General features: G+C 38.0%; 1 protein-coding gene across 2 annotated transcripts in view; it reads right to left on the bottom strand.

The window, feature by feature from the left end:
* Window positions 1–27,409, bottom strand: part of cntn3b (contactin 3b) — a 96,199-nt gene that overhangs the window by 19,365 nt on the left and 49,425 nt on the right. For both annotated transcript variants that reach the window (XM_060868378.1, XM_060868377.1), the window contains exons 6-16: window positions 23,846–24,049; window positions 23,306–23,408; window positions 22,541–22,725; window positions 20,348–20,484; window positions 17,052–17,181; window positions 14,826–14,976; window positions 14,179–14,306; window positions 9,698–9,873; window positions 3,300–3,417; window positions 1,620–1,778; window positions 219–368 (exon numbers count right to left, since the gene is read on the bottom strand). In XM_060868378.1, coding sequence (XP_060724361.1) covers window positions 219–368; window positions 1,620–1,778; window positions 3,300–3,417; window positions 9,698–9,873; window positions 14,179–14,306; window positions 14,826–14,976; window positions 17,052–17,181; window positions 20,348–20,484; window positions 22,541–22,725; window positions 23,306–23,408; window positions 23,846–24,049 — 1,641 coding nt within the window. The remainder of the gene's footprint in view (window positions 1–218; window positions 369–1,619; window positions 1,779–3,299; window positions 3,418–9,697; window positions 9,874–14,178; window positions 14,307–14,825; window positions 14,977–17,051; window positions 17,182–20,347; window positions 20,485–22,540; window positions 22,726–23,305; window positions 23,409–23,845; window positions 24,050–27,409) is intronic.

Consider the following 27,409-nt stretch of genomic DNA (forward strand, 5'->3'; position numbering starts at 1 on the left):
CAAATTACAATTAGGTGAAAGGCAGGTGCTACTGCAACACTTTCCCACATAATTTAGCATGTCGTTTTGTCTAGAACAAAGTATAATTGCCGTATAATATTCATATTCCCGTTGCATTGCTTTGGGTAAATCTCAGAATAAAAGCTCAATACCGTTGATGACATATATTTAACATATTTGTGTATGGTATAAATGTATGTGTGTTCAGAAACACTCACTAGCATCTTCAGTTCTGGTTTTAGCAGAGGGAGGGCTTGGTTCTCCCATTCCTACACTGTTGCTGGCCAGCACCCTGAACTCATACTCTACCCAGGCATTCAGATCCACCACCGTAGCAGTCAGCGTGTTGCCGTTGATGACCTCCGGAACTGAGTGAGCATAGAATTATAGAAAGCACTTATAATGATTACATAACAACTTCCCACAGCTATAGCTTTCTCAGTGCCAAGACATTATTGAATTGCAAGGTTCTTCCTTCCATCTTGACCATTGGATTTTGCTTTGCTTACTGGTTTTAACAAAGTTTGAATTGGAATTATAGATTAAGTTTCATGTAGTACCTGTATGCCTGGGAATGAACTGAAATGCTTGCCAATGAAATGACACTTGCGGTTTTCAGCAAAAAAAAAAAAAAAAAAGCTTGCAAAAACATTAACCAGAAAAGTAAAATATATACACACTGCAAAACAAAATAAAATCCAGACTAGCTGAGCCGTGCAAAAAGCTAAATTTATTAAGACACAGAATTTTGGACTGTCTTCAATTTTGGAGTCTACAAGGTTTGTTATTATTATTTTTTTATTTTAATATTACCTTGGAACTATCATCAATTTGTTCAAGGTACAAAGATTTCTGATTATTTTACTGTTCCATTTGACTGAATACCCCCCATTGTAGCGTCAGATTCCTGCTTTGCCTCAGTATTCGACATGCTGTGTAAGCTGAGATGTTTTTTCTGCTTATCGCCATTGTAAAGACTGAATCTCTAACTAATCTGACCATGTTCCTCTAACCTCTCTTGTTCACCAAGTGTTTCCACCAGCAGAACTGCTTCTCTCTGGATGTTTCTTGTTTTTAATTCTATTCAGTATTTTTCTATAGTAATGAATATTGTATAAAATGTATAAATGGATAAATAATGGATAAATATATCTGTAATGAACAAGCCAGAGGAGAAGGTTAAAAGAAAAACTCCCTGAAAAGATATGTGGACGAAAACCTGAGAAGAACCAGAATCAAATAGGAACTCATCTTCATCTGGGTGACATTGTGAAAATCCCAGAAGTGAAAATCCCAGGAGATCAACAGTTTTAGACATACACGAAACAGCCCATCTGGCACCAACAAACATGCATGTGAAAGATTGCGTGTGCTGTGCTGCACCCATGATTGGATAACAGCATGAGTGAGCGGGGATACATACGTATGTAACAAAGTGGCTGGTGATGTGTTTACCCTGATATATAAAGTATTAAGACCACACTCATTTTGGTGTCTTCAGTCCAGAGTGCCCTGAATTCAGATTTTTTTTAACCACACTGTTATTAAAAAATGTCTTACTGCAACAGAGTCCTACAGTTTTTGTCTTTTTTTTTTTACTGAGAAAGGATTTGTAGTACCTGTGTCCACAGCCTGCCAGCCTACGGTGAAAGGTGTTCTGCCCTGGATGACATAACCAGTGATGGGGCTGCCATTGTCTCTTCCAGGGCTCCAGGAGAGCTGTGCTGTGCAATCTGTAATCTCCTCCACCATCACTCTGTCTGGGGGACCGGGTGGACCTGACAAACACAACAGCTGAGTTTGAGGAGGAGGCTGGATCAGCATCTATAAATGCTTCAATCAATTGAGTTTTATGTGGTAGCAAAGCTGATCCTAGCCTGGAGCCTGTACAAACAACTTGGGAAGGGGGAAGAATGTATGCGGAAAGAATGTACATTCCTGCAAATGTAAATTTGGGCCTGTGTGGGAGGCTTGTGTATGCAGTGCACATACACATTGTGTATACTCTGGACATTTCTACCTCAGATTGCCTCTTTCTGTGCTATTTAAATGCTTTCCCGTGTGCTAGCCATTCTGAGACTGGGTCATACCAACTCAGCTGATTAAAAACATCCTCTATGACGAAACAACTCCATTTTTAAATGCCTGGTACAACCAGCACAATGAATATGGTGTTATGGCACGACATAGCTGAGATACTTCAAGGGCAACTATTTCCTTCAAGATTTAAACTCCTAGGACCCACCAGTGACATTCATGATTTCATATAAACATATATATCCTATTTGTTTTACTCTAGTTGTTAAATTATACACTGTGGCTATTGAAAAAAAAGCTTTATGATTAACAAGTGAATAATAAAAACTGATACTTTAAGAGGCTTAGTGTGGTGTTTACAGTACATGACACCCACATAAGCATTTCATGACAACTGACATAAACCCTACATAAGCATACACAATAAACATAATGTTGTTACAGGAATCATGCAGTGGTTGATGCTGATATAAAACCTGAGTCGTATGATGTACTGAATTTGACTTTATTCACAATAATACACACACCTTCTTCACAGTGCAGTGAAATGAATTAACAACAAGGTTGCCGTTATTTTTACTAATTGTACTAAAAATACTCAAAACTCAAAGTAGCAAATTTAAAGGATAATAAAATAAAGTTTATATCACACATTGCTACATAAAGTTATTTAGATTTTTAATTCATTATAATGCATCAACAGAGGTTGAATACTTGCTCTGGGTCTAAAAGTGCTGTTTTTTATTTTTATTTTCTGCTTTTGAAACAATTTTCATAAACACCTACCGAAGGTTATTAGGAGTAACATTTTTTCAACAAATTCGATGTGGCAGTTACTCACTTTGACAAAGATTGGATAAGATACAAATAGGCAAATACAAGGAAGAGTAAAATAAAAACATATATTGGCATCTGCTTCCAATTTTTAAAGATTGTGAGTGACAGTGGCCTTCAAAGTTTTGTCAGCGGCCTTCAAATTTTCATCATACGTTTTACTCTGGAGCGTATCATAGCAAAACTACTAAGCAAAATTAATTTCCAACTCAAGTCTTATGTCAGCATGACATAAAAATGAACAAAACCTGTCTATACTTTTGACACCTGTTTAAATAAATATTTTATAAATGTAGGGTTTCAAGTTCTAGCTTTTATAGGTTTCATGCAGTCCAAATCTACATACATAATCATTCAGTATCTCGCTTTGTGGTTTTGAAATAACAACTCATAAAGCATATAGTACATATAATAGCTAAAGAAGTTACCTTCCACAATCAGGACTGCATCCGCAGACAAGCTCTCGACATCTGTATCAACAATGCAGACATACTTCCCGGCATGGTTAAGCTGAATATTACGAATCATGAGGTCCCCGGCAAACTTCTGTGTTCAATAAAGCATAAGAGAACAGCAGTAACCATGAAACTCCATTGTTCAAGTCAAAACAAATCAATCCCTCCCACTCTTTAGCAAGACCCCACTGTTCATCTGACTTCTTGGCATGGTTTCTTATGCATTATACAACAAATCAAAGGCGTTACTTCAAAGACAACGCTTCAAATTGTTTCTTAGTGTGCAGTCGTTTCTACTACAGTATCTAGCACATAGCATTATGGGTAAACATGTATTCATTATCAGTGGATTATCAGTTGGTTTATTTGTTTACTTCTTTCTTAAGGAATTTGATGTGGCATGTGTGTTATTCATTTTGACAGAGACATAGTCAGGCACAAACAGGCATTTACTATATGAGAAACAGTAAAATAAGTGCTAGGAATAAATAAATGAGGCAGCATTTTGGCTTCTGCTACCAATTTGTGAGCATCGTGGGTGTCAGTGAGTCAGACTCTGACTTCAGCTCAGAAAGAATAACCCTTAAATGTTAGACTCTAATGTATCCATGTCTGCTGTGATGATGTTCACCATCTCTCTTGTGTTTGGATAAAAAAAAACAAAAACAGTTTATCCATGGCGTATTTGATCAGCCTGGCGTCACTCACGAATGCAGCAAAATGTCTCTGACTGTCATGAAGAGGATAGATGGAAGGATGCAGGTGATTTTTAAAATTCTAAAAACCAATGTGGCAAACTAAACCAGAGGCAATACTGAGATACGTTTAGCAGGCAACGAGACTAATCAATAAATGTGGAATAGGCTGAGGTCAAAACATGATCCAGTCCCTCCAGAGTTTTTTTTTTTTTTTTGCTGCACCCAAAAATGTTTGATTTTGGTCCTGCATCCCCCCCAATTTGTGATGCAGCTTGAGGTGTTTGTGGTGATAATTTTGAAAAAAATGCATGCACCCCAGAATAGCACAGAGTCTTGCGTTAATTCCTCTGATGGTAAAATTGTGAAATCGTGGAGGGACTAAATATCAAAAAACATGTATGTCAAAAAATGAACGTCATTGGTAATTAAGTATTTTTGTCTGGAAATAGGTGCGTCACTGGAGGTCATGTTAAGGTTGTGGACTTACCATCATGCGATTTTTAGTCACAGGCACATTTTTGACAGGCTTGTGTTATCTAAATGCATACATGCACATGCATTACATGCATATATTACAGAAATTCATTCATTTTTTTTTTTACTTCTTTTCAGTGGAATTCATAAACTGTTCATGGACATTTTTACTGCCATGTACTTTAGAAGTCCTTTTCTGATTATTTTACTTATATGTTCAAAAGCTGAAATCTGTTTATGCTACATTAATTGTGAACTTCATTCTCTGCAAGCTTTTTCTGTTTGCAAGCCTTTGAGCGATCGTGTGTGCGGCACGCATTATAATTGTAACACCTGTTCTTAAGCTTCAGCTCTCTTCAGCAATCTTCAGCTGCTTGAGAATGGATCGCATTTGATGTAACGGTATAAATATACTGATCGAAATAATACCTTGATGAGCTTATAAGTTATGTGTGCACTTCTCAAAATATGTATAATGGGTATGCAGTGATCCTTTTTTAATTCCTTAATATTTTCAAAGCCACCCTCAAAGCTACACTTACTAAGCACTTTATGGCAATGTATAAACTCATGGAGATACGGACCTTCGGTTTATGTTCATCAGAATGGGGAAAATGTAGTCTCAGTTTAACTGTGATATTTTGGTTGGTGCCAGATATGCTGGTTTGCCAAAGATTTTCACACAAAACAGTCTCAAGTGTTTAAAAAAAAACCACCAAAAATGAGTTTTGGTAGAAATGCCTAGTTGATTAGAGAGCTCAGAGTAAAAAGGTCAGGTTGATTCAAGCCAACAGGAAGGACAAAGTAACTCAAATAAATCAAACTTTTAAGCCATGACTGAGCAGAAAAGCATCTTAGAACACTGAGCTACCTGTACAGCAGTAGAAGATTACATCAGGTTCCACTCCTTTGTACCAAGAACACGAATCTGAGTCCATAGTGGACACAGTATCACTAATAGTCGACATACGAAGACTGGACCAAGTGATTCCTTTTCTAATCTTCAACTGTCCCATTTTAGTACGTCTACTGCAGTCTCGGTACAGTTATAAAGAGTCATTATTTCAGTTTCAGTATCCTTATTGGCTTGAACCAGTCTGTTCATTTTCCTCTGAGCTCTCTCATCCGCAAGGTGCTTCCACCAACGGAAGTGTCAATCACATGATGGTTTTTGTTTTTCCTACCATTCTGTAAAAACTCTAGAGACTGGTTCATGTGAAAATCCCAGGAAACAATAATACTCAAACGAGCATGTCTAGCACCAACAACCTTCCCTATGCAAAAGACACTGAAATTACATTTTTATCGCTGTTTTGATGTGTAAAGTGAACATTACATAAAAACTGTATCTACATGATTTTATATGTTGTGCTGATGTCATACAATTGGCATTAGATAATGGCACGGATGTGTAGGTCAATAGATGTTCCTAAAATTATATCACAGATCTAGTAATCCATAGATTTTCATAATTGTGTGACGACAACTGTTGATGACTAACAGTGGGTGTCTCCAGCGACACAACTAATTTGAGAAAAGTTTAACGTTATGCAAATATGGAGGAAATTGTTGCAGCGACTACCAACAGGGGTGAATCAACAGAGTGTATGTGATCCATGGCAAAGAGCACACACTGCTTCTCCTTCATCTCAATAATATGATGCATAAATACACTGCTGAGTTTTATATACAAATGCCAAATCTCTCTTTAGAATGTTTCATTTAAGGGGAAGTGATTTTGCTAGTTGTGCCACCCACTGATAAATGTTATTACTATAGCAACCAGCAGTAGGAACACCTACTGGTGACTTCACAGTACAGCAGCTGGCGACTTGCAGAGATAAAATCTCTGTAGGTATACTCATGAACTATAAACACTACAATGTTTGGGTAATTCAAGTCAAACCGAAAAAATATAAATAAATAAAATAAAATTTACTTCTGGGGGGCACGGTGGCTTAGTGGTTAACACGTTCGCCTCACACTTCCAGGGTCGGGGTTCGATTCCCACCTCCACCTTGTGTGTGTGGAGTTTGCATGTTCTCCCCGTGCCTCGGGGGCTTCCTCCGGGTACTCAGTTTTCCTCCCCCGGTCCAAAGACATGCATGGTAGGTTGATTGGCATCTCTGGAAAATTGTCCGTAGTGTGTGATTGCGTGAGTGAATGAGAGTGTGTGTGCCCTGCGATGGGTTGGCACTCCGTCCAGGGTGTATCCTGCCTTGATGCCCGATGACGCCTGAGATAGGCACAGGCTCCCCGTGACCTGAGGTAGTTCGGATAAGCGGTAGAAGATGAATGAATGAATGAAATTTACATCTGAGCCAGCTCTCCTCTATGGGGTTATGTTTAAGTTAAATAAAAAACTAGAATGTAATTTAAGTCCCTCTATATTATGTTTTACTTAGGAGCATCCCCAAGCATGTAAGAGAACTGTGTTTTTGTCTTAAATATTGCTTAAAACACTAATATCTTGGATGAATATTTTTAATTATGATAGAGTATACAGCTATTCTGATATAATTCAGAGTTGTGGGACAAAGCTGGCACTTCTGTAAGACAGAACAGACTGCACAATGACGACAGCCTTCAGGTAATATTTCCTATCAAGCTCTGTGTGATGCATGAGAGCCCACTAAAACAAACACGCTCTGGCTAATTGGCAAGACACTAATTATTCCCTAATTATATAAGCGGAGGGGGGATAAGGCGACAAGATGCACATAACGAGGACTCACGTTGTTCCTGATAAAACACAATGCACATGATCACCACAGGGAATAAACAGCACAGACTGCATTGTTATCTATAATCGTCTTTTTTTCAGAGATAGATGTTACACCGGCATGACATATGAAACAGGGCTTGGGATTTCACAACAAAGAAAAAATTTAAAACAACTCGGCTGTGCTCTAGTATTGAATAACTGAATTTTACCATATTGAATGGTGGACTGTGACTGTTTTGTGCTCCGTGACTACATCAGCTACAAACCAGCAATTCTGAGGAGGTCAGCTATGTGCAAAAGTCACAATTAAATAAAATGAAATGAGAAAAATAAAGGCAGTAAAAACAGCCATATACTGCTGATCTGCATTTTATCACATGGGTAGTAAAAAGCTGAAAAGAAGAAAGAAGCCTGAATATTTTTCTTCTACTGGAGTCCCTGTCAAAATGCGGCTTGGTGCTTCAAAAAAAAAAAAAAAACCTCTGTGTGGATTGTGTGTATGATTCATTCAAGGGTAATCTGGTTTAGCAACACAAGTAAAAGAAAATTTCCTCTGCTTTTGGAGACCTGTCCCAGCTCACACTTCAGATCCATGGAGCGGTGCGTGAAGGCCATGGGTGTGCTGCCGTTAACAGCTTTCCTCATGTGTGACAAGCTCCAGTCCCAAACGAACAAAACGGATGCAGGCAGCTGGCAATGAGGAGTGACAGGTTTAAAATTTCAGCTATGCCAGCCGGACAGGGAGTAGTCCACTGTTAAATTAGGGCAATGTATGCAGCCAAAGCAGATGAGATGAGAAGTGATAATCTCAAAAAGCACCAGTCACACTAAGTGACAAAAACAGCATCTCATTACAAGCAGTGTCAGTGTAAGTTGCTGATATCTCCAAGATATCAAGTGAATATAAAACCTAGCATTTTTTTTTTTATTTTTCTGTTTTATTTTTTTGTTTTTTGTAATGAAAATTTGCAACTACACACATAATCAATCCCATTCAGTGATTATTTTTTTTTCTTTTCAAGCAATTGGCACAAAACAAAAAAAAAAAAATCTTCTTTGTTTAAAACAGAACACATTAAATAAAAAGCCTTGGGTCTTATCGGGCAATTCGAGGCAGGATTTCAAATCATCACTGCCTTTGTTTCATGCCAGCAAACTCATTATGAAATTATTTCAGGACTCAAGCTACATAAATAGGTATGCAAATTCAATTACAGCAAAGCCTGATGATAAGGAATATGCTCCCTCGAGGGGCAAAAATTAGAATTTAAGGCAGAAGAGAACGTGAAAATGGGGGGAAAAAAGCATTGATATGGCCCCTTTCCTTTTTGGAAAATTGTAACACAACGACTGTTCCAAATGATGTTAGTTAATTTATAGTCAATGTAGGTCATTAATCGAGTGACCCAGAACAAGTAAAGTAAATCCATCTGGAATGCTCACTTACAACGACAGGAATAATGGGAACACTTTGCATCCAACAACGTTATACATTAAACACTAGGCTGTAATATCCATCTATCCATCCGTCTATCTATCCATCCATCCATTTTCTGTAGTGATTATCCTACAAAGAGTTACAAGGAGCCTGGAGGATCTCAGGGGTCTTGGGGTGCCAGGGGCCAATACATTCTAGGGCACAATCACACACAATTTGGATACTGACAATTTAGAGATGCCAATCTGTTTACAACGCATGTCTATGAACCTGGGATAGAACCAGAGTACCAGGTGGAAACTGCTGAAGCACAGAAAGCTCAGGCAAACTCCACAAACACAGAACAGAGGAGAGAGTAGAAACTTCAACCCCTGAGGCACGAGGCAAACATTTTAACCATGCCCCATGTAATATCCAGAAATCTTTTATTATTTATGAATGATCACTTATTATGTTATTTGAATATTTTATATTTTTTTTTTATTATTGAATATCCAAAATTGGTTAAATAAAAGTACCATTACAGTCTAACACAAATACTAATCTGACAGTTAATATTAACAATGGATTGTTGTTAGCAGCTGGTAGTACATAGTACACTAATGAGAGCCCGCTAATCCGTCAGAGCTATTATTCACTGTTAGCATAATTGAATGAAATATAACCAATCTTATCCAGAAAGGGTCGGTGTGGGAGCAAGTTTTCATTTAGACCAAGCAGAAGCCACACCTGATAGTCTACTGAAAGCCAAGATCAACTGATTAAAAAAATGGACATCATCAGCTTGACTGGAAAGAAAACCTGCACTCACGGTGTCTCTTTTGTGGATAAGTTTGAACAGCCCGTTATTACATTAACTACCAAAGTTAAATGTAGATTCTTAGAAGATTAGGGATAATTAATTTCTGAGCACATTATGTAATATGATATTTCAGGAATTTCAAACAAAGCAGTACATTTGGCCAAACTCATTCTCATGATACTGGGCAGAATAACAGTGCTATCTGCCAGAAAACAGTGCTGTTTTTTTACTCACTCCGCCGACTCTCTCGAAGTGCTCTGAGTCGTGCTCAAAGTCAATAAGCTGGCCGTTAAAGGCCCAGGAGAAGCTCACGTCCAGCGCCGGATCCACAGATACCTGGCAGGGCAGTACGATACTCTCACCCACCATAATCTCCATGCTGCTGGGTCCTTGTGTAATCCTGCTCGGCTCTGCACAACACAAACAGGGCCATCTGATCAGAGCCGTACAACTCATACTATCAGGAGGCTATCGTGTCCTGCTATCTTATACTATTTTCATATAGCCATACACACTGTGATAAAATAGTATGCTTTATAGAAATATTACATTACATTGCATTGAATTAGGATTTGTGCTGGTGCCAGCATTCAGAGACCAAACATTTTAATATAAAAAGCATTTAATAAAAAAGAATAATGGAGCAGAAAAAAATAGCTTTCTGGAAAATTCTTGATCTTGATCCTTCTAATTTGGCAAAAAAAACATATTATTTTAATAAATTCAAGTCTTTTATCCCTATGTTTAATTGGTTTATTTTTTGATAATTAACTAGAAAAAAAAGTCAGGAAAAGTCAGGAACCAGTAGGAATATGTTGAGCAAATATATTGAGCCAAATATGTTGTAAATGATAAATACAAAATAAAATTTACATATTGTTAATTCAGTAAGCACTTAAATAAATTAAGTACTAAACGTATCTATCTATCTATCTATCTATCTATCTATCTATCTATCTATCTATCTATCTATCTATCTATCTATCTATAAATAGATAATAAATCCATCCACTGGTTCTTCTTTAGAACACAGGCAGAAACATGAGCTCAGGATTGAACTTGTAGGTTGACACAGTAAGGCTGCCTCAACTGCATCACCCATATCACCACACACACACCATAATGAAGGAAGGAATTACAGTAAATATTAGATTGTGCATGTAAATGAAATACTAAAACCATGAGGAGAGCCCTTGGAGCTAAGTACTGAACAAGACATATTTGTGTTTCAGTGTAGGGATTTAGATGGGTTCAGTCAGACAGGTAAACAATTGGACACTAGTGTAGCCCATGTACCATGTAACGACATGTGTCTACGATTTATGATTTCATGTGTGAATAATGACCACCTTAACTACATGTTACTACATGTTTGTTACTTAAAGTATTAATTAACACAGAGGTAAACTCAATTAAATAGAACACAGAACACTAGACCTTTAATGTTAATAGATATCATCTACTTAGTTAATAAATGTCAGCTCCCTCCAGTGATGTTTATGTACACAGCTGCATATGGCAAATTATAAAAAATAAATAAATAAATAAATTATATGATAAACCTAATTCATATTCTTGCTTTCAGAGCATGTTTGATTGACTTGTACTAACATACATAGTTATGTTTAGCTCTACACTGGTCTGTGATTAGTAAATGCCCTAAGCAAATATAGTATTATATAGGCTAATATTAGTGCATGAATATGCATGTAGTGCTATTGTGAAGCGTTACGATACATCTATTTCATTTCTTTTTTTATCTGGCCTGCGCCTGCGAAAAGGTTAAGCGCTATTGTTCTACTCAATGGTGACTGTAATGCAGGAGGCTACATTGATTAAAGCCACTGAGTTGAGGGTTTGGAAACTGTGGACTGTGTCTTCAGAGAGGACGGTCATGCTAATTAATTTATAGTACATTAAAGATGGTCAACATTTTTTGCTTTATACAAAATAAAAATGGGAAACTACAGCTTTAAGTCTAGGAGAATATTCATGAGCAGGGTTAGTCTATACACATACACTCATTGGTTGTGACTTTTTTTTTAGTTGAAACACAAAACCACCAATTAACCGCATACCCGACTTAATGGAGGAAATGAATAAAAAAGAAAGGAAACACTTGATCCACCATGCAGTTTAATGAGGAAATAGCAGATTAGAGGTTAATAAGCATACCAATCAAGATGACATTAACAGCACAATTATAGTACTATTAGGGGTGCATATAGGAAGGAAACAGTCAGGGATTTGAACATTATTCAGCTTCTCTATGAATATGAATTTACAACCTTAGTAGTCAATCAGCCAAGACATGTATAGTGGGCTGAGGTTTAATTCTTCTTTTTTGCCCTGGAGCTACAAGAGAAATGTAGCTAGCAAGAAAATCTTCAAACTGCATGCCTAAATGAGCACACACTCACCTCAAAAGATATCTTCTAGCACAAAAATAACATTTGAGAATACACCGTTCTATAAAATAAAACTTTCCATAAAAACAGCCATATCAGAATAGAAGTGCTTTATTGCTTTTATATACTCAGGATAAGGCGTCTGCTACATGCTAGAAATGTAAATGTAAATGTAAATGTAAAAAAAAACACAGGGAGCCACAAAACCCCTTTGACATCTAAAATGAAGATAACACTGCATATATCGTTTTTTACCTTTATGGAAAGTAGAAAAAACTGTAGTTTGTTGCATTTATGAAATCAATGAACTGCTACCGAGTAAACGAAATTTTATTTCTGCAAGCAAACAAAAATATTTTGAACAGTTTGAACTAACCTTAACAAAAAAGACGCTGGGTTGAAGGTTACTTTCAAATAATATGTTCAATGTCTGAGTCCTCTTCGTATTTATAACATCAAAATTTTAACTTGCTGGCTGCAGCAAACCAAAAATGCGTCGGATTTCACAAGTCGGCGGTTATGACGCATATTTTGAGCGACCCAAAAATTAAACACGATTTTTTTAATGTTACAAGAGCATCACAATCTTAGAATTTAGAATTACATTTTTTAAAATACTAACAAACTAAAATAAAATAAATTTAAATTAAATATTTATTTTCCAAATCTACAGGGAGCCGCAGCAGATGGATGAAAGAGCCACGGGTTGCCAACCCCTGGCCTATACCATCCATAGAATAAAGAAATAGATGAAAATTGGCATAGCAAGCTCATCTACCTTCACAATATGCAAAACGTTAACACAGCAACCCTGCTATATAACTGTTCTGCCCATGTCATCACATGGCAGCTTCTGAAATATAATTCTGCCATCACACTTTATTAACTATGCAAACATTTTAAAATTTTTCTAGAAAACATGACCCTGTACATTATTAAAACAACAAACCTTAGAAAGTCTATTTATTACTTATTTATGACTCCATTTATTACATATGTTAACATGTCAAGAAATCTAATAACGAGAGAAACTAAACTGAATCATGTTGTTTGAATCCTTTTGAGTTGGTGGACATCAAAACCTTCATTGAACCTGGAGCTTTGACCTACTGCATCACCCAAATTGGCACACACACCAATATAGAAAATATAGGAAATATTAGATTGTGTACATAAATTAAATATTATGAGCTACTTCACATGTTCTGTACTGTATATCTAACCCTCCCATGTATCAGATTATTAGATTTATTTTTTTTTTACATGGCAACACTTTATATTTATTTATTATTATTATTATTATTATTGTTATTATATTTACTTTATATTACTTATTATGTATTAACTGTACATATATGATAAAAAAAATAATCCTGCAATAATACCTGAATTAATACTTACTGATCTTTAAACTAATGATGAGGAAAAGGCATCATGGACTAATGAAGAGCTAACCTTAACTACAAAGTGAGTCTTATGAATTCATGTTTGCTATTTAATCTATTAATTAAAAGAGGTACAAGACTAAAACACAGAAAGATAATATTATAGAACACTGGATTTAAATGTTAATAGATAATAGAATAAATGTTTCTAAATTTAGATGTTTTGAAAAAGCCTGAGTGTCCCAGGCCTGAGCCATGCACAGTATATACTAGTACATCAAAGGAATTTGAATTGGAACATACATTAGAAATGCATTATTTATTACTTATTTATTACATAGGTTAACTTATTGATTTTATTAGCAAAAAAAATCTAATTCTCAGCAAGTGGTACGCAATTAGGCACAAAAATGTTCACGTTAATCTTCCGTTTCTTGGCTAATGGCTAGATGGCGTAACAGGAAAATTTGTGTAAAGCTTTTATGTAAAAGCCCGTTCAAAAAAAAATAAGAAAAAAAAAGAGAGAAACAAGGAAATTGCCAAAGGTAGATAATTATACAAAGATTTTAAAGCAGGATATGAATTACTACATAGTCGGTAGGTAGGCTAATGCAAATTGAAGCTGTTGTTTTCATTACCTGGAATCTCAGTAATTTACACCGTTCCTTATCACAAGCTTTCATACTTTTACTGCTACCAAGGAGACTTATAAGTGAATTATAATGGAAAACAGAGAGCCTGACATTCCTCTGAATGTGGCACTTGAAAAGCAAGAAAGGACACAAGCTATGCATAAATAATGAAGAATGAGGAACTGTCACCAGGACATTAACCGAATCAACAAGAATTCGTTTTTTTTGATACTTCAGATCGTTAACTTAAAAAAAGATTGTGAAAAGCGTGACATTTGGGTGCAACTCACCCGTGATCAGCAGGCGGCCTGCTGTACTTGAACTGCCAAACTGGTTTCTGGCAATGCATGTGTAAATGCCTCCGTCCTGCTTAGTCACATTGGCAATCTTTAGTGTTCCGTTGGGGAAGACAGAAAATCTGAAAGAGATGACAATAGCTGGCCAGTAAATACACTTTTCTACTATATACTGTGATGATTATTAATTAATTCATTAATTTATTTATTTATTTATTTATTCATTTATTTGCATAATCCTTCCTTACCCTTTTCTTCTGTTTATTAGGGGAAAATATGCATGAAACAAATGACAGCTATTGGGAAATATAAAACAAAAATCCCTTCCTCTGAGACATGAATCTAGCTACATCATTTTGAACTGGTGCTTATGCTGCAAACAAGTGGAAGATAGAAAGTGCTATCTGCCCTTTTCCACATACGTGAGCTGAAACAATTGGCTATGAGAAAAGGGCTATGATTAACAGAAAAGTGTGAGGATGTCGTCTATCCAGGCCCGGAGAGCACAGCCAATCACGCTCCCTGCAATCCTGGCCCAAGATAGCTGTAGCATCACTGTGATTTACACTGGCAAATCACCGGATGATAGCATGACGTTGTTCTGCTGGCATTTAGGAGTCTCTCTTTTATTTTTAGTTTACCTTTCATTTTTCTGGATCAGCTCATTTCCTCTCTTCCACAGGCTGACAGCTTTGGGTGAAGCTTGTGGTCTACAGTCCAAAGTCACCTCGCTGCCAGCACGGACCTTCAACATGCTCCTCAGGGGATTCTCGGAAAAGCTGGGTGGTGATGCTACAAAGGAAAGAGAGAATCCGGAGCAGATAAGGATTAACGCCATGTCAGGAAAAAAACACCAGCAACTTCATGCGCTGCAGCCTTTAGACTTTTTCTGTTAGAATTTCAGAGATTTAACATAAGTGATACCATTGACCTACTGTACAGAAGCTTGTTCTGCCTCTTTTTGTACTTGAGCTATGACCTAGCTGTCTTGTATCAGTGATTGTAACATGCCATGTAGGATTCAGTTGCATAGGAAAAAAGCACTGATCGATATTCTCTGATTTACGCACACAAACCCAAGAAAGAAAAGACTACAGCACAAAGCTGGTCAAAGAGTCCAAATCAATATGAGGCAAATAGTGATGCTGGAAAGGAAGCACTAAGATAGGTAGCATCATTGATGACTAGCGTGCCAGTCTGGGGCATGATGTTTTGGGTTAAAGTAAAATTCAGAGGTTTGAGCACTGAAACAGGAGATTAAAATATGTGCCTGAGGGGAGTGAGGTAGGAGGGTAAAATAACATTCTGAAACTCAGAAGAAAGGTTTTTCACACTTGAAATAGTTAAGCATGGGTGATTGTAAACCCAGAAGATGAAACAGAATCCTGGTTTATCTTGTTTTACGTTTACCTTCTTATTTGAATATTTGCAGTGTCAACAACCATGACTGGATAAATACAGTACAAAGGGTTTTTACATCAGTGATAATACAGGACAGGTCTGGATGTTCTGCACCTGAGTAGGAACTGTTATCTTTTCCAGCTCTGTAATCATTTCTGGGCTTTTTAAGTTTGTTGCATAGTTGACCATGCATCCATTAATATCCAACTTCAGATTTTTTAGTGCCCTGTATCTTCCCCTCACTATTGCATGCACTTCAGTTATTATTATCAGGTTTTTTTTTTCAGTGCTGAAACATCCTGATTTTCATGTAATATTCAGGTATTTTACATATTATCATGTTACTGTATATTTATGGTACTCAGAATACTCAAAACAAGTTGCTTAACACAGGATAATTAATGAAAGGTAAAATACTCAGCATACCTGAAGTACAATTGTTTATAATGCATGTACTAGAAAACCTTACAGCAATAACCTTTTAACCTTTCAGAAGGCAGTTTTCATACAGAGCGCTGGCTAAGAATTAGACCATGGACCCAGCGTATGTTGTCTTGATGCCATTTTAAAATATGAGCAGTATTACAGAGTTTGAAAGTATCTAATTATCAGGAGATAATGGTGGACGTCAGGGAAAGGGATTGCAAAGAAAAAAACAAAAGATAGGCTTATGTTACATGTTGTAAATTGTATAAAAAGGATGTGCCCTGATTGCGTTTTATTGGGTACAAGCACAAATCAACTGTATGACTTTGTTTCTGCTAAATTTATTTTGCTTTCCATTTAAACCTCTTTAGAATGAGAATGATAATAAACAACAATGAGTTAAGCGCAATGTGAAAGTTTAACTTTTGATAGCTTTTTAGTTTCTCCATCAGCATAGAGGCCAGTTACAGTGCTAAGTTAGACTGGTGACTATGTGAAATTCATTCATTCATTCATTTTCTACCGCTTATCTGAACTACCTCGGGTCACGGGGAGCCTGTGCCTATCGCAGGCGTCATCGGGCATCAAGGCAGGATACACCCTGGACGGAGTGCCAACCCATCGCCGGGCACACACACACTCTCATTCACTCATGCAATCACACACTACAGACAATTTTCCAGAGATGCCAATCAACCTACCATGCATGTCTTTGGACCGGGGGAGGAAACCGGAGTACCCGGAGGAAACCCCCGAGGCACGGGGAGAACATGCAAACTCCACACACACAAGGAGGAGGCGGGAATCGAACCCCCAACCCTGGAGGTGTGAGGCGAACGTGCTAACCCCTAAGCCACCGTGCCCCCACTATGTGAAATTGTAGAAGACAAATCATCCATTTTTGGATTTCTGTATTTATCATGGCCTGATGAACATTAATCAGTACTCCGGTAATGCTTTATATAAATTGGCAATTATACAAGTGAAAAGTGAGATTCTGTGTAATATTTTCTTTCAGCAGAGTGAAAAGTGAAACTTACCTAGCACCACCAGTTCAGCACTGGCATAAATGATGCCGTGTTTGTTTTCCGCCACACACTGATACATCCCTCCATCAGACAGGGTCAGAGAGGAGATGCTGAGCGCACCGTTCTCTATCAGCACCCGGCCCTGTGGGGAAAAACACGCAGACAGATACACACAAAGAGTCGTACTATCATACAGGTACATCAGCTCTGAAGTATCAGTTAAGATTAGGTCTAATAATTCAGAATCATTCATTACAGAAAAACAATTATGCAAAGATTTCCACATTTTATTGTCAAAAAAGTGTTTGTTCGTATAAAAGGATGCTAGGCTTGGTAGTAATTGCTGCTGACTCTGAAAGAAAATCAGCAGTATCACCCATCACTAGAGAATATAGGAAAAAAAAAATCAAAGAAAGAGAGACAGAGAGAGAGAGAGAGAGCGAGACAGAGACAGAGAGAGATGCTCTCCAATTATAGTTACGCTCAAATTCTGTATAGATTTTTGGACTGTAGCCTAAGCTTGAGTTGGGGGATAGAGCCATGTTGGATGTTAAGGTGGATTGGGGGCCTGGGGGACAAAAGAAAATGCTGACCCTAAGCTTTGGAGGACAGAAAAGCAGTGTTGACAATAGCTGTGGCACACATCTAAGCAATTCATCTTACTGTGAACGATCGCTCAGAAAAGCGAGAGGGATTGGTTGAAAAAAGTATCGAGCTACAGGAGAGGCTAATGGAACGGCTGAGCTTTAAGCCCATTAGGCATTCTTAAAACCTGGGGGTCAGCACAATACAAGCATGAGAGAGATGGGGGATAAATAGAGAGGTCATTCACAGTACAAATACAGTCTGTCTCTTGTTCTATTATACAGTTGAGGCCAAAATTATTAGCCCCCTTATGAAATTAGACAAAACTCTTGATTTCTCCATGGAAATGACCATTAACAACAAGTGTTTTATAGTGTGTTTGTTTCCAAAATAACAAAGACAAAATCTCCACTAAGTTTGATTAGGATATTTAATTGAAATAGTGAGTTGAAACAAGAAAGGGCAAAAATGAAACGTCCAAAATTATTAGCCCCCGGTCATTAATAGTCAATAGTGAACCCTTTCTGAGCCACAACTGACAACAACCTCTTAGAGTAGTTCTTTACTAGGTTGGCACAGGTTTCCTGAGGGATTTTAGCCCATTCTTCCATTGCAAATTGCTCCAGCTGGTCCAAATTACGTGGTTTCCGAGCATGGACATTCACTTTGAGCACTCGCCACAGATTCTCAATAGGATTGAGGTCTGGGCTCTGTGCGGGCCACTCCAGGACCTTTGTTTTGGTATCCTTCAGGAACTGTTGGACCAATTTCGATGTATGCTTTGGGTCATTGTCTTGTTGGAAGACCCAGCGACGACCTAAGGCTAGACTACGAGCAGATTTCTGCATATTATCCCTCAAAATGTCAACATAATTTTCTTTTTTCATGATGCCATGCACCCGAACAAGGCTCCCTGTGTCTGAAGCTGCAAAACAGCCCCACAGCATGATGCTCCCACCACCATGTTTAACTGTGGGAACTGTGTTCTTAGGGTTGAAGGCCTCACCCTTTCTTCGCCAAACATAAGCAACATCCATGTGCCCAAACAGTTCCAGTTTAGTCTCATCAGACCAAAGCACAGACTCCCAAAACTCATCTTTACCTTTCAAATGTTCACGGGCAAACCTCAGTCTAGCTGTGATGTGCCGCTGTTTGAGTAAAGGGGTTCTTCTGGGACGATGGCCCTGAAGCCCACCACAATGAAGAGCCCTCACAACTGTGTTCCTTGAAACATCAACTCCAGAAGAGGCCAGGTCAGCAACAATCATCTTGGCAGATGTCTGGGGCATCTTGCTGATATCTCTGACTATTTTCCTCTCCAGGGTTCTTGAAATCTTGCGCTTACGACCACGCCCAGGTTTGTTTCTTACAGAATTTGTCTCCTTGTACTTGGCAATGATGCAACGTACGGCGGTTCTAGACACTGTGAAAAGCTTGGAAATGGCAGTATAGCCTTCCCCCTTATCATGAGCCTCCACTATCTTCTTTCTGAGCTCAAGACTGATTTCCTTTGTCTTTGGCATGGTGAGTAAAAGTAGTCTCTCCCAATAATGTGTTCAAGTGCCCTGTTCCTTGGAGTCCTTTAATGCTGATTGAATGCCCAGGTGTTGTTAGGAAGCCAATTGACTGCACAGGTGTGGTTTGAAAGCTGATTGATTAATTAGGTGTGTTTTGAAAGCTGATTGATTAATTGGGTGTGTTTTGAAAGCAAATATTCACAAGGGGCTAATATTTTTGACCACCCCATTTTCACTATATTTGATTATAAAGCAAGCCTAAAAATGTATTTTATATTCCAAAATGTACCAAAAGCTACTAAATAGCACTGGCGAATGTTTGATTATATCAAGTTTTATCAATGCTGCAAACATTGGAAAGATCTTTAGGAAAATGTTCCAAAATTCCTGGGGGGCTAATAATTTTGGCCTCAACTGTATCATTCTATTATAAAATTGCTATTGTCGTTATATGTCTGTTTTATAACTGAATGTATAAAAAATCAATTCTAGTGCATTAATGCTATTGGAGTCTGACTGGATTTTATATAACATGCACCACTGATAGATGTATATCACATATAGTCCCTTTGAACTCTGCAGTCAAATTAATAATTAAAAACGTATATATGTGTTCAGAGCAGTGGGGTGGAAGGGCAGTGGGTAGCAACATCCTCACAGCTCCATGTTCACCATGAGCTGGAATTACCCGCTGTGCAGTGTTTTGCATGTTCTCGCCATGTCTGTGGGGATTTCCTCTGAGCTCTTCTGTTTCCTCTGACCTCTCATAACATGCTGTTATGTGGCCTGACTACTCTAACCTGCCCCTAGGAGAGAGTGAGTGAGTGAGAGTGGAAATGCTTATACACCATCAGTGGGGGGTTATTCCTTCTTCATACCCAGTGTTCCTGAGTCAGACATTGGACCCACAAAAGAACTGATGTTTGCAATAATAAGGTTGATCTAAATATATGCATGAGTTATTAAGAAAGTGGTCTTGATAAACCGAATGGTTGCTGGACAATAAAAAGATTCTCCTAATAGCTAGTTCCCATTATGTTTCTCTTTAGTTCATTTATCTCATTTTGTTTCACTGCTTTCTGACAACAGTCATTTTTCATTCTTTTTTACTTGGGCCATGGAATCGTCGCAATTATCCACCCAGCTGTTTTCTGCTGACCTTGAAAAGACTGAGAATTTTTCTTTTCCCTAGCAGTTTCACTGTACCTCAGACATAAGCATTTCTCCATTCTTCAGCCAGCTGTATGAAGGTTTGGGCTTCCCATTGGCTTTGCACTCCCAAAATAAATTCTCCTCGATGGACAAAGCTGTGGCCGTCATGGTCTGCAGCCAGTGGGGTTTGGCTATAAAGAGACACATGCAGGTTGTTAAAAGAAATAATAATAAAAACAAATAATAATACCTATCAAGGATTAAATGCCACTGAAGTATATAATACAATATAAAATAGTCTTGTACACGTTTGCGTACATGCACTTTAAGTAGTACTGTGTAGTGGACTTAGTTCTGTGGTGTTTCATGTCTCTTTTGTGTTTTCTGTAGCACTGTAGTCCTAGAAGTACGTTGTTTAATTGCATTAATCTGCACTGCAGCAGCTGAATGTGGTTTAAATGGCAATAAAAGCATCTTGACTTGAATATTACATAATATATACTATTGACTATTATACTCTTTAAAGGTATATTCATTCCAATGTACTTTTATCCTTCTTATTTTTGAGGGGGGTTTTTTTTGTGTGTATTGTGTCCTCCCGCTGTTGTTGTGTTTTTGCTGTTGCGACACCAAATTTCAGAGTACTGTATGAAATTTGGTAAACAGATAAATGGATAGATATATGGATAGATATATGGATGGATGGATGGATGGATGGAAGGATGGATGGACGGACGGACGGACGGACGGACGGACGGACGGACGGACGGGCAGGCAGGCAGGCAGGCAGGCAGGCAGACAGACAGACAGACAGGCAGGCAGGCAGGCAGGCAGGCAGGCAGACAGACAGACAGACAGGCAGGCAGGCAGGCAGGCAGGCAGGCAGGCAGACAGACAGACAGACAGACAGACAGACAGACAGACAGATAGATAGATAGATAGATAGATAGATAGATAGATAGATAGTAATTAATTCTGACCCTGCAGTGAATCATATGAATTCAGTTCTAAATACTCACTCACAGTTATAAGCCCTTTATTCCCTCTGTCATTATTTTCAATGAAATCTTCCAGACCATGACCTTTTTACTACTATGCCTTACTGTGAGAGAAAAACAACAAAAAACTCAAATATTATCTGCATAAAAGCCCCTTAATAAGAAAACAAGAACTCCCCTAGGTGCTCTCTTTTCCCCATTCTTTACAACGCTTCAGAGTTATAAGAAAGAAAGAAAGAAAGAAAGAAAGAAAGAAAGAAAGAAAGAAAAATAAAGAAAAAAAAGTCTGCTCATTTCACAGTAGCATAATGGCTATGAATTGGTCTATTGAAAAGTAAACGCCCCCTCTCTCCAGACAGACTGACAATTCTATCAGACCAAAGGCACGCTCTGTCCTTTCAGCACACAAATAAATCCTCTGACCTCGTTCCGCAGCCTTATTATCCGGGTGCCTGGTAGAAACCCTGCGGTGCCTGTGTACTTACTGCATGTTCAATTAATGCTGGCTTATAATTGCATTTCAAAAATAATCTCCTATTTTGAAGAACCTGAATAAGCCCCAAAAAATCCCTCCTGGTTTCTTGCTATTAGTACAACACAACCTTTGAATGAGTAGACAAAATACATATCAGAACTGCACATTTTGCCGGTGTATGGTATGCAATTAGACTAATAGATGTTATTAGATTGTGTATGGTATGCAATTAGACTAATAGAGGTTATTAGATGTTATTAAGCATGGGCAAATATGCAGTCCCTTTTTACTGTGGATTTTCATAGCTATTGTTTGTTGTTAATTCTAAGACTGACTGCAGAAGGATGTGTAATTGATGCAGGACGGCATCATTACCACCGCATCATCATATGTGTCATGCAGCATCATAGCTCCTCTTGAGTTCAAGCGCCATTTGACAGACTTGTTATGACATGACCTTGCTCTAAGTTATAACCCAGATAACACTCATCGCATTCAGACCTTATGCATCATAATGCAAGTGGAAGCTTGTCACAACATGCCATTGGAGTAGGGAAGAAGCCAAAAAAATGCTAAAAGAAAAGTTAAAAAAATAACAATTCTTAGGACTCAAAAAAAAAAATGACCAAAGTACTCAAGATGTCATCACAGTGGAGAACTGCTTGATACCTAGATTGGACAGCTTGAGTAGTGCCGATTTCCCCAACGTGGATCATGGCAAAAAAATTCGTCCTAAAAAAATGTTTAATACATTTACATTTCAAGCTCCTTTACCGTGAAAAGAGAGGCGTCCTTTTACAGCGTTCTTTCCTCGACTGTTCTCTGCCACACACTCGTATGTTCCCGTGTCCTCCTGCTGGAATCGGGGAATCTCCAGCACGGCATTGGAGTTACTCAGTTTGACTTTACTCTGGAATGGCACATCATTGGTTCGTCTCCAGCTGATTTTAGGAACCGGGCTGTGATGGAGAGAAAAGAACAAATTTGGCTTTGAGCTCAAGTGTTTACAGGAACCTGCTAGTGTGTCTCAAGGGATACGTATATTTGAAATTCCTCCTTGTTTTCTTTAAAGAGTGTGGCTGCTTTTGAAGTATCTGGTTTGAACATATCTGTTTAACGTCTGCGACTGTTGCGCTATTTGCTGTTCTGTTCTCTCAAAGACTAATGTAATCGCGTCTTCTTTGAAAATGCGTCTTTTTATCGCGCTAAATGAGCCCCTTTCTTCACAGCTTCCGAGAAGGAGCATCCGGCTCGTTTTTCCGCACTATTTAAGAGGTAAATCTTTCGGGTTAGTGCTCTGTGAAAAGCGGCCATTAACACGAGAAGCCTCCTGTAAAAAAATAAAAAAATAAAAAAATTAATTAAAAATAAATAACAAAATCCTCCCTGCAGATGGCTAATCGCATTAGGAAAGGACCTAAAGGAATGATCTTGAATTTCAAAGCAGCAGTGTATCAAAAAATGAATAAAAAGTTATCCAGACATGGGTGTGAGCTTCAGATTTACATTAGTGGTAGATAAAACACACACACAACTCACTTCCCCAGGGCGAAGCACTCGAGTCTCACAGACGATCCTTTCGCAGCAGGCACAGTGTCTGGGAAATGAACTTCTATTTTGGGCTCGTATTCTCCCATTGCACCTGTGACGGGGCAAAACAGCGCACAAGCACATACATACAGTGTCACTCATCAATGATTTATGGCATCTGCTCTTTATATTCTTGCATACAGCCAAAATAACATGTGGACAATCGGAAAGAAAGTGGAACGTAGTGAGTGCTGAAGAAAAAAAAAATGCCAAAAGGTCTATAAAAGATTTAGAGAATTCACTCAGTAAACTTGCAAAGCATCTTAAATGGAAATGTGGCCTCCGTGTGTCATTGTTAGGGCTACATGTTAGCTTCCTTAAAAGGTAACAGTTCAGCCTTCAAAGGCCTGGCATTTAGGGGAAAAAATCTTTCAAGCAACCTTTAAAAAGCCCTGACCTTTCATGAAAAGGCATCTTGCTTTAAATCTCAGATTGTATCCCATTCAAAGCCGGCCGTCAAGGATCGTATGATATGTAGACAGATCTTACCGTCGTTTCTCAGCACCAGAGGAGTGGGTGAACTCAGCACTTTATCCTTGGTGATGCTGTTGTTGACGACGCATGTGTAGTTGCCCACGTCAGACGGTTCCACCTTTGCGATATACAGGTTTCCAGTCTCCTGCGACACGAAGAGCCGACCATCTTGTTGGACAAAGTTTGGGTACTCATTGAAGACCCAAGCGAATGTAAGTTCTGAGAAGAGACAAACATAAAACTAGGTCTTAACCTGCTAGTCTGGTCAGATCCAGAAAACTTTTTGAATAATAATAATAATAATAATAATAATAATAAGAAGAAGAAGAAGAAGAAGAAGAAGAAGAAGAAGAAGAAGAAGAAGAAGAAGAAGAAGAAGAAGAAGAAGGGGTTTTTTACACCCCAGGTTATCGTCATTCTAAAGCTTGGGTAGAAGAACCTTTCACACTTACAAAAATCACAAAAAACAAAATACCCCTGTGCCTGTGTTGTATTGTACAGTAGTTTGGAGCAAAAAAAAATAAAAAATAAAAAAAATTATGCCAAATGATGAACTCGTCAAAAGGCATTTTTATTTATTTATTTTTTTTACAGTTATTCTAAGAAAAATCTGTTCAGGACAAACTGGACAATAGTTAGAAATAACTGAGTGTTTAAGGAGTCTACTTAGTCTCAATTCTTAACGATCAGGCCCAGGTTCAAGCATATTTCCTCACTGATACAAAAGTGTGAGACAAGCCTTTATTTAAAATGGTCATGTGCTGTATTTATCTGATCATTGTTTTTGACACTGCAAATATGCAAAATAGAAGGTTATCCAAGGGATTAGCATTGTACAGTGTGAATCGTCAGATTATGAATAGCCAGGATTATCTGTTAACCCGGGTAAAGTATTAGCAGTAAATATACCTACAAAAGAAATAGTACTGAAAATAGCGTTTTACAAGCTTAGGTATAAGCTCTCTTACAGTAGAGGCTAGAATGTCTAAAAGGTCTCAGAGCAGCTCTGTAATGCTTCACGGATGTTGTATTACTTTCCAGAGAGGCGTGACTGGGTCCAGGTCAGGTGATAAGGCCTTTCTATTGCTATTCCCACTTTGCAGGATTTGAGGGAAAAATGAGTCAAATACCTGTCCAAGTTGCCGGCAAACTTTTGATGGACAGAGTGTAATAATTGCAGAGTAGTGAGCAGAACCTGAATATTAAACAACTGACACCTTTAGACAGGCCATTTTATCTTTGTGTTAGAAACACACAATACCCAACCTTCCCCTCTTGCCTTGGGCAGGCAGGACTCGGTAAACAGACCAGCTCTTCAGAAGGGACAGGACAAAGGGAGCGAAACAAACTAGATTAAAAGTGCCTCGCTGCCGTTCTCAGGACACTGGCCTTGGTTCTCTTGGCCTTGTTCACGCCTGGCTGACTCACCTTCTTCCATCCTCTGGAGGAGAAAAAGAAAAAAAAAGGCAGAGGTGGGAAGGATAGAGAGTACTGTCATGGTATATTAGCGTGTCTGTGTCATCGGCAGCGAAAAATCTAAACTGAAAGCTGCAAATCCAGATCTTCAGCTGTCAGATATGAGTAGTTGATGTATCAAGGTGTGTTTTGCCTGTCTACAATTTGGTCTAAAAAGAGATTTATTCTGATTTCCCTCAAAGTGACTGAGCAGTCAAAAGAGAGCTTGTGAGGGCAAAAAACAACAACAACAACAAAACAGCGATTATCACCACTGAAAATGCTTTACATCACAAAGACATGAGAAGATCCTTCTGAGAAACGGTTTTAAATAAACTCATGAATATGCAGCAACGGACGTGTTTCGAATGGACACCAGGGGCTTTGTTCTTAGGACACACACCTGGAATATTTAAACATCTTTGTGGCCTTCAGTACACATGATAACATGATGCTGAGATGCGCAAACATAAAAAAACAACAACAAAAAAAAGAACAAAAAAGGTTGGGTTTTGTGTGCTTCAGCTTGATACCGTGATTTCAAATAAAATAAATTCTCATTCGCTTAAAATATCAAGTGTGTGAGACAGTTGCACAAGGACATGGGAACAACATACAAATAGAATTTCAATTACAGATTTTAGTTCAGTTTTGAATGTTACTGATAACCAGCTAACTCACAGGACTCACACACAGTAATGCCGGAAAAACGGTATAAACAGATTGAACACACATGAACACCACCGCAAAGTCTTAATTACGAGTGGGAAACTGGATTTTCTTTTAGCTGAGTTTTGGGGTCGGGGGTCTGTCAGTCAGAAAAGATGGCTGGATCTTTAGCTGATGGTAAATTTGTTGAAAGAGAATGTTTAAGAAGCTCATCATACAAGCAAACTAACATTTAAGCACCTATAGGAGATTTTCATCAAGTTATTTAAGTGCAACTATGATAGCATTATACAGCAATCATTATTTTCTAGTAAAGTAAAAAAACTGTATTTTTTGTACTTAGTTAATACAAGGTATGTAAAGTCTTATTATGACTTCCGAAATAGTAAATATAGCCTTCTCATGATGACTTCAATGCACAGTTATATAGTAAACAAATTTTATTTGTGGTTTTATATTAGTATTTCCTTATGATTATAACAAACCTGAATGGCAAGTCCAAAATTCTGTATATATAGATATCAGGTTAATACAGATGGAGATTTAATAGAAAACATGCAGATGATCACCGAGTAATACAGACAGACTGAAGCACATTTAAGGTGTATTTGGATCTGTGCTTTGTTCCAAAATTGGGGATGTCCACAAAACAAAATTTCAATACGTACCAAAATGTGTTTCACACATGTGAGTAAACCGTCCTCTCATTGGCACCTGTTTATGTGCTCAAGGTTCTGAATACTGTATGCTTTCTCACTGCAGGCAATCGGGACGAGACCTCCAGAATTTGTTGTTTTGTCCGATTTTTTTTTTGGTTGATTGATTTGTTGAGTGATTGTTTCCTTGATTGCAATATGGTGGTTCTTATGTTGGTTTTCAAACTGGGTATGTTTGCTGAGATCCAAATCAGAGATTGTCCCCGATGCCCTGCAACACTGGTCTTGTTTCAGACTCACTTGATTCTATCAAACCCTGGTGCATTTGTGTCTATCTTACATAACATCACAAGCGTGCACAGAGACTCAACACTAGATTTATTATTAAATTGCCTAAATTTATTATTGTGCACAAGTTACATTACTTCCTAAACAAGTGCAGACCCAAATACGAGGTGTGTTCACGGGAAGCACGCCACAGTTCCAGTGCAACCAAACTCGCACCACCTCCTACAGTAGTCTCGGGTTCAGTACTGTGCTGTGACTCCCGCTCCACATGACAGCTTTCACATTTTCAATTATTCACATAACCGTGCTTTATTTGTTACTAAACTGCTGGTGTGAAAGCATCCATGTCTAAACAAACCGAACCAAGGGAAAAAAAAACCTCTTTATATTGTTCCATCTGTAAATGCTATACAATGCCAAATTCATGCCTTATTATATAATGCAGTCTAGAGTTCATGATAAAATCATGATAAAAAAACATTTTTTTTAATTGACTAAACTAAAAGCTTAT

Source organism: Tachysurus vachellii, chromosome 4, assembly GCF_030014155.1.
Source record: "Tachysurus vachellii isolate PV-2020 chromosome 4, HZAU_Pvac_v1, whole genome shotgun sequence".
NCBI lineage: Eukaryota > Metazoa > Chordata > Actinopteri > Siluriformes > Bagridae > Tachysurus > Tachysurus vachellii.